Source organism: Anguilla anguilla, chromosome 10, assembly GCF_013347855.1.
Source record: "Anguilla anguilla isolate fAngAng1 chromosome 10, fAngAng1.pri, whole genome shotgun sequence".
NCBI classification, from domain to species: Eukaryota; Metazoa; Chordata; class Actinopteri; order Anguilliformes; family Anguillidae; genus Anguilla; species Anguilla anguilla.
In genome coordinates this window covers 34,650,834-34,667,358 of record NC_049210.1, presented here as the reverse complement: position 1 = coordinate 34,667,358, position 16,525 = coordinate 34,650,834, and the positions used below count along the sequence as shown (strand labels likewise).

General features: G+C 45.8%; 1 protein-coding gene across 4 annotated transcripts in view; it reads right to left on the bottom strand.

Moving 5' to 3' along the window:
- adgrv1 (adhesion G protein-coupled receptor V1) overlaps window positions 1-16,525 on the bottom strand; it is a 156,902-nt gene that overhangs the window by 25,193 nt on the left and 115,184 nt on the right. For all 4 annotated transcript variants that reach the window (XM_035379888.1, XM_035379889.1, XM_035379890.1 and 1 more), the window contains 3 exons: window positions 13,177-13,293; window positions 8,369-8,547; window positions 2,842-2,999 (listed from right to left, as the gene is read on the bottom strand). In XM_035379888.1, coding sequence (XP_035235779.1) covers window positions 2,842-2,999; window positions 8,369-8,547; window positions 13,177-13,293 — 454 coding nt within the window. The remainder of the gene's footprint in view (window positions 1-2,841; window positions 3,000-8,368; window positions 8,548-13,176; window positions 13,294-16,525) is intronic.

The window sequence follows — 16,525 nt, the reverse complement described above, 5'->3', positions numbered from 1 at the left end:
CGCAGAGCTGGCAGATCGCGCAGGAACACGGCGGCAGCGTTAGTAATCTCCCGCTCCGCTCTGTGCTATAAATAGCAGGCTCAGATTTGTTTCTGCTTTTTCAGCATTTGGCAAGAGGCTTTATACACAGGAGGCTGGGACCATGCAGCACAGTAAGCCTGAAAAGCGAGCCCTGTGGATTCATGCGCTGATCTTCCATTCACTTAAACATCCACTTTATCTCTTTCCCTTAATCTCCACTCCATATATTATCACCCAGCATCGGCTAGAGAAATATACTACCTACAAATGGCCAGTAAAGCGCACTGTAAAAGCACACTGAAGCCCCCATTAAATGAAATACAGTGTTTAACACTTTTCCTCGATCTATATATGCCTGTTCCAACGAAGGAAAGGTCTTAGGCCATTATCAGGTCCATTTACTTTTTTAAATGAATGGCTAATGGCTAACAAATTACAGCAGCACATGTTCAAAGTGCAAACTAATACAGTATGTGTAGATGCTTTAATTTTACTGAGCCCACCTCACTTAAAAACCAACCCTCAAATTTCTACTGGTGCACAAAAGCCAACTTTAGAGAAACCTCAGTCTTCAAACAGCACTTTAAAACGAATTTTCTAAAAAAAAAAAAAAATCTGGATTTAATGCAAAGGAAAAATGTCTTAGCCATAATAATAAAAAAACAGAACTTTACAGTTATGGACAGACAGATCACCATGTTTTAGCTCTCTGTGCATGTTGCCAACTGAATTTTCCAATGACAATAGGATTGATTATCTGCAGAAGGGTTGGCCTGGTAACGCCCAGCATTTCCTGGAGGCGGGAGGGCTCGCCATGCCAACGGTACAGGATTTCAGATCCTGATGGGATAAGGCGGCGGGAAGGCTGAGAGGATAACAGCGCCGTTGTTTACGGAGTGACGAGCCTCCCTCCGCGATCCAAGGTCGAATAAACAGCTGGCTAATTAATCCTTTAATGAGGTTCTCTCTTTTTTATTGGCTTCCGACCTCTCACTCCTGTGCTTTCCCACCATGCAGCGGGGCTCCGTCCCACCTGCTCGCCCTGAGGCCATGTTTTCAGGAAGGAGGGGGACTTTGCGGAGACACCGGCCCGTCCCGCACCCGTCCCTTCCCCCAGGACACGGCTGTGCCCCGTCCTGGAGTAGCGCAGTGTTTTGGGTCCGTCTGCAAACCCTGCAGCTTTTTCGGAGCCCGGACCAGCTCCGCGGGCCTGCTGTCAAAGAGGAAGCCGAGGCGCTCCTGAGGAGGCGTTCACCGATGCGGCGCCCGGGGGGCTCCCTTACCGCCGCGGTGTCAGGTAGCGGCTTTCCAGCCCCGGGGCCAGAGGACGGCTCAATGTCAGCCCCGCGTCGGGCTCCCTCGAACGGATCAGAAAAAACAAAAAATCCACAAATTCACCGCCGCTCCAGCAAGGGACCCACAGACGTGACACAGCGTGCTGCCCAATATGTGCAAGGACTCGACGCAACCTCTGGGATGGACTGCCCCAAACCTTGGGGCGAGACTGACACCACCCACCCCCCAACCCAAAATATTTTGACTCAAAAAAAGACTGTGGACTGGTATTTCGAAAGACCTTACTTTCAGAAAACTATAAACCCAGATAAGAGGCCTGTTAGATACTCCAGACAAAGCAATTTCCAAATCAGAATTTTTGCAGGCAAATGCAGATTGTTGACCTGCCCATGCTCTTTGTACGACTGAACACTGCCTCCCACTGGGTATGTCCTTCAAGCAGTATATACCGGCTGTTCCTGTTAAACTGACCACTTATTTCAAACTCAGACTTGACAAAGTTAAACAACCCAAAATATTTGAGGGATTTGTTGAACAGCATCCTAATGTTTTTATTTGCTAGCATGCAACAGCACATGTACTGTTGCCAACAGACCTGTAACATTATGCATGCATACATACTTGTTTCATGTCCTACATTTTATCTTGATTTTATGTTAAGCACTTTGAATTGCAACCAATGCAAGAATTGTGCTATGTAAATAAAGTTTTATTGACTGAATGATTGACTGATTGATTGAAGATGATAGATCTGCCCTAGTTCTAGAAGCTTCTTTATCAGAAAGCTGAGAATGCAGTCTCAGAAGCTGTAGTGGGGCCGGCTGCTGGTTTCATTTTATCAACACCTCTCTTACTGGGGGGATAGGGGACAGTGTCATTGCAGTTCTTTGGGTCACTGCTTCGGCGTTCCTGTTAAATCCCCAACATGAGAGGTCCTGTGGATTGGTGGGGGGGGGGGGGGGGGGTGGCAGCTCGATGAGTGGGGTCTGATGCCTGTGCCTTTGTTTGAGAAATTGGGGATCTGTGACAGGCTTTATAAATAGCTCTCCAGTGAAGCAGTGAGATTACCGCTCAGTTATAACTGCAGTGGGGACTATATGGGGCACAGGGCAAGGTCCGCACACAAGGGGACAGCTTCCTCTCTGTACCAGCCTAAGCTAAGCTCCGCCAGAACATTATGAAAACAGCATGTGTGCGTGTGTCTGTGTGTGTGCACACGCACATGCGTGTGAGACATGCAGATAAACAACCAGGCACACCACAAAGAGGAAGAGACTGGACCAATAGTGACCAGCTTCCTGAATGCAAAGGACATCTTTGTGGGAGACTCACACTACATTCAGTGTGTGTTACAGGCTGTCGTAATGCAGAAGCTAGCAAATTCATCAGTTGTTCACACACTGTAAGGGGGACCAGAGGTCTTCCCAAACAAAGTCAGTTGACTGAAAGCCAATGAGGTAGTCATGCCTGGAGACAGAGGGGATTTCATTGGTGGTGGCGGATTGGGTGGGAGGGGCTACCTACCTGAGCTGTTTGTCCGTCCCCTGAAGACGTCGTCGTAGGCCTTCCACTGATGTGTGACCTGGTAGGCGTGGATGAAGATCACGAACACTGCCACCAGGCAGATGAGGGGGACCAGGGCAGCGGTACAGAGGGCAGCGTACACGTTTGGGATGAAACACCTGAGGGAGGGAGCACGGCACAGGCACAGGTGAGGAGGCGGAGCAAGGGGGTGTGTCTACAGTCCCAAGAAACGAGTACACCAGGGGCCTGTAACACAAAGCAGGATTACTGGGTTAGCTCAATAACTGCACAGAGGGAAACCTGGAACTCTCCCAAATCTGGAACAGGTGTAGTTATCCAGGTAACCCAGTAATCCTGCTCTGTGATACAGGCCCCAGGGATTCCCAGGCCTGCTTCTGGAGATCTACTGTCCTGGAGTTTCTCACTCCAACCTCATACAACAGCTAGAGATCTCTTTGAGCTGCTAATTAGTAGAATCAGGTGTGACAAATTAGGGCTGAAATGAGAATGTACAGGATGGTAGATCTCCAGGAACAGCATTAGGCAGCCTTGATGTATATTACGTTGAGGAGGGCTGAGTGTGTATCCACTGCACTGGAGGGTGGGAGGCGTTTTAAACCAACGTCTGCTGTACAAACCCAGCATTTTACTGCATCCATTAACTGCAGCCATCTGGAGACAGCACCGCAGTCCTAAAGCTAGCCAAGATGGCCGTTCGTTCGCTCAGCGTGGGGCCCTTATCTGAGGTGACAAGCTGGGCCGTTAGTGCATCCTGTTACCCACTTCCACCACCTCTCGTTTCCACCGGGAACAATGGAGGCGAGCTTCCAGAGAATTTGATTCCTTTAAACCCGTCCCCTAGATTTCCGCAGAACCGATCAATAAACCGGTTTAACGGCTTTCCGCTTTCCGTTCTCCCTGCGCCTTCCAGAGGGAGAACTATTCCAGAATAACAGAGGTGGGGCAGTCGACCTTGCCAAACCGCGTACAGAGGGAAGGCTACCGTTGATCTTGGCTTGGATGCAACCATGGAGGAGAAATGTACCTGCCTTCTGCACATTCATCAACTTAATGTTCTGCCCAATGTTCTTTTTATAACGTCCCCCCTTATTCAAAAGCATAATCCAATACCCATGTGCATAAAGGGCCATTTAACCATCAGCCTGATATAGACTGAGGTACTATCGGGTAGATTTGTACTCATAAGTATCCTTGCAGTTTGGGATAAACTTGAACATTACTTCAAGTACACAAAGAACCAGCAGGTGTGGGAGACTAATTAATCTGTAATTTGTTAGAAACAGATTTCAGGGAGAGACTATTTTCAATTAAAGATTACAATCAGCAGTTCATTCTCATTTTGCTATATTATTTATGTTCGGCACATTCGGCTGTGATTTGTCCTCGCTGGTATACCATACACAAGAGCTGGAGAGAGCTTCAGCTTATTACACCCTTCATAACACCTTCATGAACACTTATGTGTCACGGAATGTGCGTCTGTACGTGTGCCCGAATGTCATACACAGACTTACTACGACATGCCAAATCAGTCATGGCAACATCACTTATGACATGTTTGCGTAATGCTTATGAAGGCACTACGTAGCTTCTAAGAGAGAAAACTGGCATGAAGTGCTTCTGCCTTGAACTTCTTTCTGTTTTTCTTTTTAACGAGAGAGGCCGGCCAGCTGCTCTGCGCCGCCAGCGCACTGAGCGCGCTCCATCCCACGGCGACACGCGGACCGCGTCCGAATCCTCGCGCCCTCGCCCCCGCCCGTTTTATCTGTGCTGTTCCCAGCGGTCCGGGGTTCCGCGGGGGCCCCCCCCTCCCCCTTTTGTTTCGGAGCTCTGGGAATCTGGTCACGCTGCTTCTCCCGTTAATCTAAGGAATTCATTCCCATCAACAGGATGTTCCCGCCATTCTCCCGCCGGGTAATTAAGACGGCGAACTCTGCCGTCTCGGCGATGGGAACGTCAGGGGAAAACATTTTGTTATGACGTGACGGGTATCACAATCTTCCCGAGCGTCTCGGATTCACAGGGCAGCTCCCCACATTGCAGCCTGATGCAAAAGCACAAACATAACAGGGAGAAATAATTCCCAATACAGAACAAAACATACCCAAGCCACAATAAAATTCCAAGTATTCAAAACCCACATGTTCTTAACCTAGTAATGTTCTATCCATGAAAGCCAAATGCAGGCATGTACTGTATGTGCTTTGACATTAATACAGGCTTGGCTCTCATGCGGGGATGTGGTCAGTCATGTTGTATTTGCTTAAGCTAAAGACCGCTAAGAAAGAGGCTTTGAAAACAATCTGTCAAAAAAGCTTTCAGCTTTGGTTATATAGGGTGCACTTCAATCATTTTGTTGATCATTAAAACAATTTAGCCACTCATTCCAATGGCCCTTTCAAAGTTAAACATCATTGCCTTGTTATGCAAGTTATGCAAGACTGTATATCAAATAAATTAAAATAAAAAAGAGGTTCAACATGTTCTGTACAGTCATATAGACACACAGCACAAAAGACAAGAGGATATAGACTTAGGGCTTTAAGGCCACAACTCAGTGTTGTTTACTTGTGTAACCAGCAGAACTTCCCTCTACAAGTTTATCTTGTGTTATCTGGAATGGAACTGTGCCAACATGTCATTGGATGTGAATTTTGGTATGCGGATCGAAGACACCTGGCGACAGCAGAGCTTGCGACGTGATTGGCAGATGTTCAGCTGGCAGCTGTGATGAAACGCAAGACATTCTGGCTCTATGCCAAGTGATAAATAACAGCTACAGGTTACGTGCAACACCGTGACAGCCTGATAAAACTGCCACAGGCTCAGAAATGTGCGAAGAAAGTTAGGCATCCAATGGGCAAAGCTCTCTCAGCGTACACCACAGACAATGATATCACTCCTTCAGGAGGCAAAACTAGCGTTCAAGTTAATTACAGGATAGAACGCAAAGACTTCTTTTTCCGCCATCATGTTTATCATGTATACAGTGCCACTGTAATTATGAGGCACAGGTCTAATTAGAAGTGCAGGTCTAATTTCAGGCACAGGCCTAATAAATTGAGGCCTGCAGCATCGCTTCAGAAGATAGTGTTCTCCAAATGGGTCAGGGCGGGATTGAGACAGGTTTAGATGGAGATGTGATGGGGGGAGGGGGGGTTCACAGAGGATGAGGATTCAGGAAGTATATTTATTTTCAAAGAAGTCCACATATTTACAGTACTTTGCAGCATATTCGATTTTGGAAGGGTAGCCTAGCGGGAGTCCCCCCCCCCCACCCACCCACCACCACTCCTTTCAGTTAAACATCCACCCCCGTACCACCCGTCGTCATTTTGGAATAAGCTCCAAATCTCCCCCATCATCCCCTCTATTACAGTGATTGAGGTGTAAAGGCCCTCCATTCATCACTGTGTGCTCAGCACCCGTCTTCCCCCGGATTCCCCTCCACGGCGTGAGTCGGCAGTCATACCTCTCCCCCACTCCGCCCTGTCGCAGAGACTTAATCATCGACTCCCGCTCCATCAAATTGAGTTAATAACCACCCACTCCCATCACTGTCATTCAGTCACCATGCCTTAACCACCAACATCACTTATCTCACGTCCACTCTCCTCCGTGACTGAGCAAAGATATCACAGAGCAGGATGCCTATGACCAGGGACTTCGTTCAGTGACTCAACATGCTATTAGCATGCCCTGTCAGCACAGCCTAGCAGTGTAGCAATTACCTTACCTAACACATTTTACATTTTTCCTAATTTTACATTCATAAGGCTGGGAAGACTGAATGGAGAAAGCACCTAGCTCAAGAGAGCACCCATCTAGGGAATCTGCAACCTCCAGAATGCGAAAACAACTCATAATCCTGTGTGTCTTTGCACCTGTTACCAGGTTACAGCCGACACCTGTGAAACACTGACAGACAGTGTGGAAATTGATCATGCTGGAAGAATTAATGTGAAGAAAGAGCTTCTGGATATTTCTCAGTGTTTTATGTTTATAATTCAGAAAAGGCTTAATTAGAACTTCTCATTAATTAAAGCACTAAAATCACTGGGCTGTGCAAACAATATAGCATGTTAAGTACAGAATGATAATTTATGTAATCTTCATAATATAAAAATACACAATATATTTTGCCACATTCTAAATGTATGTACACTGATAAAACGGTGTACAAAAAAGTATTAGAGTAAGATTTTTAAATGTACTGACATAAGTATTTGTATTTAATTTACTAATGTAATGAAGGAATGATATATAAAATAATTAGAAGAGTATTATTACACATATATTTGGGCAGTTACCACATGTTGTAAAGGTGTAAAGGTGGACCCTATTTTAGCATTAGCCCTTGCATAAATGTTTCCACTTAGCATCTGTAACAGGGGCCTGTTGTGTAAGTCCACGAAGCTCTGTGTTTGCCTTTGAACGAGTGCTGAATCAAACGGGAACTGGGCCGTTTCCCGAGCGCAGTTTTGAGGAGACGTGCGAGCACCCACGCCCCGAACCCCCGGAAACCGAAACCGCGGGGGCGGTCCGGCGGGGAACGGATTTTCGGTTACCTCAGGAAGGAAGTCCCTTCCCCCGCACCCCCTTCCCCCCGCCCCAAATGTCAACTTAAAAACTGTTCCCGAGCGAATGTGTCAACAGTAGCTACTGTATGAATGACCTCATCCTTACACTTTCCAGGGCGCTATAAATGCCTCGGTGAGGGCGCACCTGGAGCCAACTGCCCCGAAAACAGCACTCCGCCTCAGGGCGGGATATTTTTAAACGGTGACTTTAACGTGACACGGAATGTTTTTTAAGAAAAAGGATCATCCTTTTCCAGTGAGAACGAGTGCTGGCATGTGGCGAGTGTACCACAGTGAAGCATTTTCGTTTAACCAACCAGAAAAGCATCGGAGCAGAGAATGATGGTTCCGTAACTGACTGACAAATCTTAACCCGCACATGGAATTATGGGCTGCTGTCCGATTGATAAGGAACCACAAACTGAAAAGAAACTAAGTATTCATCATTTCCATGGAGATTATATGCAGAAATAATAACACAAGATAAAAAACCATCATGGAGTCTGTGAGATCAATACAGAAACTACATAAACATTGCAGTGTGCTAAAGAAGCAGTCAGCTCGTTGTAGGGCTCATTAAAAGAACTATGATGTTGCAGGACTAATTAAAAGAACTGTAAGTGCACATTTAATTAAGTGTAGTTATGATTGTATTGAACCATTCATATGGAACCAAAAGAAACAAAAGACAAAAACGAAGGTACTGTTCCATTACGGTTATCTTCAAGAGTTGACCCCAACATGAGTTCCGAGTTCACTGAGAAATTCACAAAGGACCTAAAAAAAAACACTCATGATGTTGATTGGTTGTTTTTTTTTCTTGGGGGGTGGGGGGGGGGGGGGGGGTGGGGGGGAGGGGGGGTGGTGACTGGGAGGGAAGAGTTGAGATGGGAACGAGCGCGGGGTGGTTTTGGCGGGGTACTCACACGTCTCCGTTCACCAGGTTGTAGACGCTGTGGATCTTCCAGTCGTAGCCCCCGAGCAGGACGATGACCAGGACGATGATGACCAGGGCAGGCAGGCCCCAGCTCAGCAGGAAGTAGAGCAGGTACCGCCTCTCCGTGTGCTCGTCGTTCATCACCAGCACCTGCCAGAAGTTAACCGCCTGGGGGGCGAGGGACAGGAGGAGGGGTTAAAGAAGTGACTGAGGAAACTGACCCCACCCTGTCAGAGGGAGAGGGAGGCATGATGCATATAATCATTCACCAGTTATGACGCACATAACCATTCCCCAATCATAACGTATATAACCATTCCCCAGTTATAATGTATAGAACCATTCCCCAGTTATTAAGTATTAAATCATTCCCCAGTTATAATGTATATGATCATTCCCCAGTTGGCTCATTAATTTCCTACCAGTCCACACCAAGTAACGTGATGTGGATGAGTGTTTTAGGGCAAAATCACTACACCCTGGAGGCAGTTGCAGTGAGTATACCCCCTTCAGTGTATGGCAATTTGAGAGGATAAAAGGCACTCTATAATTGCAGTCCATCATTAATATTTTACAGAAGAACATGCGTCCAAAAGGCCCGCTCGCTTACAAGCCATGGTTCCCTCGATACAGCATCAGTTCTGACTGAAACAGGTATCTTTGCATCATTATTATTCCTTAAAAGGTGCACTGGTGGCTTAACCTTCAATATCAATGATCTCTGCGTAACAGGATTATGGGCCTATTATAAAGGTGAGGGGGAGTGCTTGTGGATGGGGCCCTGCCCTAAGCTGTGATGTAATATTTGGAAGCAGGCACGCTGACTAGCAGAAGACTGTGGTGTCTTCGATGCAGATTCCTGGCTCTGATTTCATTAACAGGATGCTGGCAGCGCTCCAGCGAGAATCCTATAATCTGATTGGTTATCCGGGGTCCTGATGGAACCAGCGGTGGGATTCTACGGTGTCAGCGCAGGTACGGCAAAAAGGATAGCTGGCGCCCGCTGTCCGGCCACTTAAGAGAAACCCGCTACCCACCGGAGCAAGGGCCTTTTCCAGGATCAATAGCCCCCACCCCTTAGATTGCAGTCAACGTTATCTTACAGATCAGCAATGTGCGTTCAAGAGGAACAGAAAGGGACAGCGCATGTGTGTGTGTGTGTGAGTGTGTTGGAGTGCGTGTGCGTGAGAGTGTGGCAGTGAATATGTGTGTTTGTGTGTGTGTGTCAGAGAAAGTGAGACAGAGAGAGAGAGGGAGAGAGAGACAGAGCAAAAATGAGAGAGAACTGTCAACCAAGGAAATTCTGACTGAAATCTGAAACTTAGTACCACTGAAAGCTTTAGCCATATGTCTGTTTTCCTTTTGGGACACAAATACTTTCCATTGTGAATCACCATTTACTCTCTTCCTCTGGAAAACAGGGCAATTAATTCCATGTGTTATCGGCTTTTACAGGATACAAGAACTCCTTAATGTTCATGACCTACAAACTACCTTTACAAAGTTTTTTTATTTATTGTTGAACTCTTATTGTCCAAAGTTTAACCAAACATTTTCATGGGTAACAATGTATTTTTGCAGTTTAATAATTATGCGTGACTAGTTTACTTTGTGTACTCAAGCTAATGGTAAAAAAACAAGAAAAAACATGAATGCCAAGAAAGATTATTTGTTCAGTGTATAAACAGCATTCTCTAATTTCTTGCTTCTACGTCACAGAGAGTATGACTTAAACCCAGGGGTTGGAAAACCATCCGTGCCTGAGGAAAGAGGTCATTGGAAGCGGGGGGGGGGGGGGGGGGGGGGGGGGGAGGAGGGTTCTGAGGTCAGGGTTTAAAATATCAAGGGTCCTAAGCCAGGTGTGCTTTGGTTCACGTCCCACATTTGGACACGTCCTCTCAGATCAGCTAAACCCGTCTAAGCCTTATTTCATATGATCAGAAGTGCTGACACACTGGATTAGCCTTCGGCTAACACTGGTGCGAGTATATGGAGTCGGTTTCGCAGCAATTTCCTGAGTACTGCCGGTTATATCACCAGGAGGGGTTTGTGGGGGTGGGGGTAGGGGGGTAATTCGGAGGCATGGGACGAGCTGTGCCAGGGATTTACGGGAGGTGACGGAGAAGGGGTCAGCCAGGCTGGACGTGAGCCTTCATCTTAACAAGAATTTTAGAAAAGAAAAATGTGTGTGAAAACACGTAGATCACCCCGGTCCTCTCCGTAAGTTACATAAAAAAGTGTTATATAAGATGGCAAAACATATTGCTCTTTCTTCTGAAGAGACAGGAGAGAGTATAAAAGAAAAGATTATCATGATTATGAAAATTATATTTGTGTTTTGGCTGACATTTAAAGAATCTACATTATCGGTGAAAAACTCTCTCTAAGTCACCCCACACCCCACTCCCACACCATAGTGACAAAACACTCAAATGAGAAACCAGTGCAAACATTTCCGATTCTGGGAGTGGAGCAAAATAAAAACTTTGCCAACTATTTATTAATTTTTCTGTAAAAATCCTTCATTTAAAAAAAAAAAAAAAGCTTGCCTTGTTCTATTGCGATAAAACCTACAAAGCGCACATTGGAAAGTGTTATTTTAGAATGTTCTAGAAGCACTGTTGAAGGACCCCAGTGTTACTCCAGGGTTATTTCATATGACCATTCAGTACCTCTTGTTGTGTGAGGTCACCTCTACTGAATATCTCTCACTGTCTCCTCGGTGCAAATGTGGGCCACTGTTGTCGACTCATGACTTTTCATGGCCTTTAATCGCGTAGATTTTACACACTGGCGTCCTTTCACTCCACAAGCCCCTCTTTGTTATGAGCGTTTCGTCCCAGACTTGATTTGTGATCTGACAATTCACAGGTCTTTCCATTTATCCCTTCTTGCAAATGTGCAGCTGTTCGCCTTCTCTGAAAAAGGATGTTTGCACGAAAAAAGAAATGAAAAATACATGTCAACTGGAGCTACTTCCGGAAACTGTACGAACTGCCTTTGTTACAGACACAAAATATCTTGTGAACTGCCTGGCAATGTCTGTTTTCCCTGCAGGTTGCATGACTAATGCCTTTTTGCTGGACAGAAAGGCTGTAGAAACCTTGATGTTCAGGGTCAGAGGCATTCTACCATCAGAAGACAGCACTCCTCATTTTTTTAAATTAGATAAACATGTGACCTTTTCAACCTTCTGTTTGTCAGCTGTTATGCATACATGCCATTTGATTAAGTGCATGTTATAACTGAGCCTTAGTAGCTTAGTTCAGCTTTATGTTTTTCTCCACTTCCGGAGATACATCACTGCGTCTTTGCACAGGAGACCTGGTCAAAAAACATGCCTTAAGGCATGACTGATTCCCAGGTAGCAGGAACTGTTCGTATCATTACTTTTCTTCGCACAGTACATTCTTGACACTGAGAGGGTGTTTTATTTATATTAAGCTCAATCCTTTTTCCCCCAGAATTTTTTCCCCCAGAATGCACCGTGGTAAGAGGACGTACTGTGGGGGTGCACTGAGCGCTCTGCTGGGGGTGAGAACTAAAGCCGACTGCTTTGCCAGCTCAAGCTCAGAGTAGGTGTTTGCAGCCAGGAGGTTTAAACCGATCTTTCTTAGTTCAGATTTACAGTACCTTTCTGTGTCGAAACCCCATTCAGGAATCAGAACTAGAATCTCCTCAGCCAATCAGGAAGGTTCAATCTTACGTTTCCTTATAATCTGCAATTTTCTAAGTTGAGTTGGTTACAAAAAAAAACTGGGAAAAGCCCCAACCTAAATGCACACACAGATGAGGTCATCTGATTGGTGACCCTGTACCACAACCTACCCACAACTCCACTTGCTGGTATGTGCTAACCACAGAACATTCAGGGTTGTGCCTGAAAACTCAGCCTTCGTTCCTCACTGAGAAGGGAAAAGCATGTGAACTCCTATACCATAACAGCACTTTGCAGATTGTTTGCTGGTTGGAAAATGTAGTTTTGAAAAAGTAATGAAAAAATACCTGAAAAAAAAAGGCCTGTATTTAGCTCTTATTCTCTTTAAGAGCTACACTACACCGACTGCTTTCATTAAACAGATTAATTTCTGGAAACTTCAGATTTTTTGTTTATTTCATCTCTTTCTATTTATATCTCTTTCACTCCTTTTCTGCAGAAAGATATCTGTCTTTCTTGGGGAAAAAAAAACTGAAGTCATTTTTTTTCTCCGGGTCCTTTCAGAAACCCCTAATAAAGGCATGTGCTTGTGGCATTTTTCTATTTGTCACCCTCCTGCGGCTCAGGGCCGGAGAGAGAGAGAAATTATTGTGTCTCCTGTCCTGAGCCCTTCAGCCCGGAAAAAGAATGAGAGAAAATCCCAACCGAGTGACGTGAGAATGCAGCAGGGAATGGGAGCCTCCACAGTCCCTTAACTGCCAGGCAAGATTCAGTTTGCTGTTATGAGTCCTCCAAACCTCAGCTACAGATGCTAATGTAGCTCAGCTTCCCCTCTATTTGTAACAATCTTGAAATCTTGCTGAAATTACAGCGCAGGCAAACACAGTGGTGCTAGGCAACAGAACCGGTTTTTTGGAGGTTTAGGAGGTGTCTCCAAAATAAAGGTTGCATCTAAACCTGGCAATTTTGGTCAATAACAAAGTCCAAGACCAAAATCACTCAAGTTCCTCCTTTAGTGAATGAACTTGCCACAGAAGAAACTGATGGCGTGTTGCCTTGGCTAGCTCTGAAAGCGTACTTTCCCAGAGACCTGAGGGTGCGAGCCACGGCCCCTGCACTTCCTGTTTCCCATGGCTTACCTGCAGGAGCATCCAGGTGAACTGGCTGAGGTGGAAGTAGTGGGAGAAGAGGCCCAGGGCGGCGCAGCTGTCGTCCGAAAGCAGCCGGCCGCGGAACGTTGACACCAGGAAGCAGATCTGCCGAAACGGGAGGGGAGACGCGTCAGTGGAGCCCGACGGATGAGCGAGGTCCGCGTGCGCGCACCTGTCGGTTCGCCCCCAGCACGCTGCCCCCAATCCTGAGAAACGCCAATGAGCGTGTGTGTGTGTGTGTGTGTGTGTGTGTGTGCATATGTGTGTGTTTGTGCGTGTGCATATTTGTGTGCACCCGTGTGTGTGTGTTTATATGTATATGCGTATATGTGAGCACACGTGTGTATATTTGTGTATGAACGTGTGTGCGGACGTGTGTTACTGTGTCATATCACAATATAGAAAAACTGCATTTTAAAAAACAACAAACCCAAGTAAATCCTAACTCAGGAGGATGTGAACTCTACAGTAAACAGAGGCCTCTGATGCAGCCGAGAGGACAACTCCAAGGACACAGCGTGCATTGGGCAGTCAGGCTAAAAGGGGGAGAGAGGAGGTATGTAAGATTTACTAAAGAACCTTGCCGGGGCTCAAGTGGCTGCCAGGATCTCACTCTCCCTGATCGGAACATTTATTGCCTCCTGGGAGAGCAGCTCAGGGCTGTTGGCGCCCTATTGCATAACAAAGGTCAGCGCTAGCCAGCGCGGGCACCACCCCGCCCCCCCCCGAGAGTGGGTCAGGGCAGGGGGAACCTTCGCCAGATCCTGGGGGGAGACATTGCGGTGTCACTGGTCAGCTCCCCCTGGGCCCAAGCCTAAGGACCGTGGCCAGCGCTGCACTTCTCTCCCTCTCTGTCATCGACTCCCTCATTAAGCCGAGTGCTGGCCGCTGTCACGTTTGCCCACACTCGGCCACCCTCTCCCTGCTCATCCAACTGTGCGTCATCCCCTGGCCTGCTCATACCTAAACCAGAGCTGCTTTGGCAACACTGTCTCGCATGCTAATAAAGCATGAGGACATTCAACTAAACGGAGAGAGAGAGAGAGATAGTGGGGGTAAAAGCTATAGCTGAATGCCTGCCGGATAAATACCCACACTTCTCTTCCTGTTTTCTCTGCACCACACCACTGAACTACATCCCCCATCATGCACCACCATAGTTTCAGCTTTAGACATGCCCACTTGCAATGCAATTACGACTTCATCCCACAAGTGTAGTGTACAAACTGCTGTGCGATAATGACATGGTCGCGTGGTGTTCTGTAAACATCGTCAAGTTTGTTGTGGCGGTACTGTAAACTGCCATTGTCAGCAAGTAAACAGTAATTTTGTGACTCCTGTTGGGAATAATAACATTTTAAACATCCAGCAAAGATAATTGATAAATGCACAGATCACACCATTGTTAAATTGACCAAGCAGTTTCTGAGGAGGCACACCAAGTGCATAACAATACAGTATGGTAAATTACAGTTCTTTTTTGTTCAAGCTCACACCATGTACCCATAACTGATTTTTTTCTGTTTCCATGACGTAAATAGAGCTACCGCTGAAAAGGACAAAAATATTTGATATAACAACATTTTTTTTTTTTAATTAAAAAACTTAACTAGCTGCTGGAACTTTAGGTGCATGAGCAGCAGTCTGTGTTTAGGGGTAAGCAGCCCAGTGTTTGGGTCCATAATGTACCGACAGGAACCATTTCGAACATCGAGTACAGACAGCCGCTTCCTTTCAGATTTGGAATACTTTTTCTGCTGAAACACGGAGCATTGTCCCTTTGATACAAACAGCCTGGGCTATTAGGCTGACATCAAAGACTCAATCAAGACGCAGACCCCCAGGCACCATTTCGTCTGCAGAATCAGTGTGACAGAAGCTGTTTCAAAACACAGTGTTAACTGTGCGGCCTGAACAGCAACATCAAATTAATTTTATTATTGGCACCTTTATATCCTGGCTTCCGAAATATTTAGCCGTGTAAAGAAGATAGGGCCAGCCGCAACAAGGTGGATTTTTAGAACCACAGAAAAACCTTGAATAAAAAATCCTATTGTGTTTGCTGACCACGCAGTGACCACAACCTGTTCACTTTGATCTTGCTGGCCAGTAATTACCTACCTTTCTGGGACCTGAACCTTGCTGGAATGAGAGGGGCGCATGCATTTGTTTTGGCTATATTGCTAAAGCCTTATCCTACATAACTCTGATCCCTACAAATATGATAGCCTAGCCCAAATGGAAATGATGTATTAAAAAAGCATAAGTATCCAGTCTTATGTGCGTGCAGGTTTCTGTTCTAGCTCAGCACTGGTTCTAATTATCAAGGTCTTGATTGAAGACTATGACTGAATCAAGTGTTGTAGTATAACAAAAACCGGCACCCAAATCAGCCCTTTTTGAATAAGATTGGACACGCATGTTTTACATCACATGACAGGCCTTTAGCAGACACTCTTATCCAGAGCAAACAACTTTTTTTCACAGCATTTACATTGCAATTGCATTCCAATTATACAGCTGGATATTACTATTACTTACTCATTATACTACACTGCTGCCCATTTTAAAGATACAGAAACACACTGAGGTTAATTGTCATCTAGAAGTGCCATTTTAAAGGAAACCTTAAAGGAAACATGATAGTCAGGGGAAAAATTTGTCACAAACCACGGTGAAATGGGAGCTGCGACAGAAGGAGCCTTCCTAAACAGAGGAAAAAGCCTCCATATTTATGGCTGAAGCTAAATGCGCTAAATTCCAGAGGGCCGGGATTACCGTCGGAAACCGCAAGCCAGCTGCAACCGCTGATACCTTGCAGTTTTCCATTTTGGTGCCCCTCGTCGGCCATTTTTGTTCATCTGCTGAAACGGAAATCGCAGCATGTGCAGTTAGACACTTACTGTACAATGAGAGCCTGCGCAGAGGTAGAAAAAATATTATCTTTCCTCCCTAAACAATCATAAAATGAACATTTGTGGTCAAAACGACAAAAAGTGTTTCCAAATAAATGAGATGTGGAATGTAGACTGTTGCGTTTCAGTTTTCCTGCCATTTAAAAAGATTGGGTTAAAGAATATATTTTATATCCACATCCTTTGAAGTCTGAGGAAAAAAATCGGCCCTAGAGACAGACGGGAGAGCAGAGATGCCTTGGAACGTTTCCCCGGCCAGGTGGCTGCTGGGATATGTGACTTCCTGGTTAGGGTAATTTGGCAGAGAAAACTGTGGTGCAGCCAAGGGTATAAACAATCTCTTAGTCATGACAAACTACTGAAAAGGCATCATACCACCTCTGGTGTTCACATGCATTCTGGGTAATAACCTGCTAGCCACT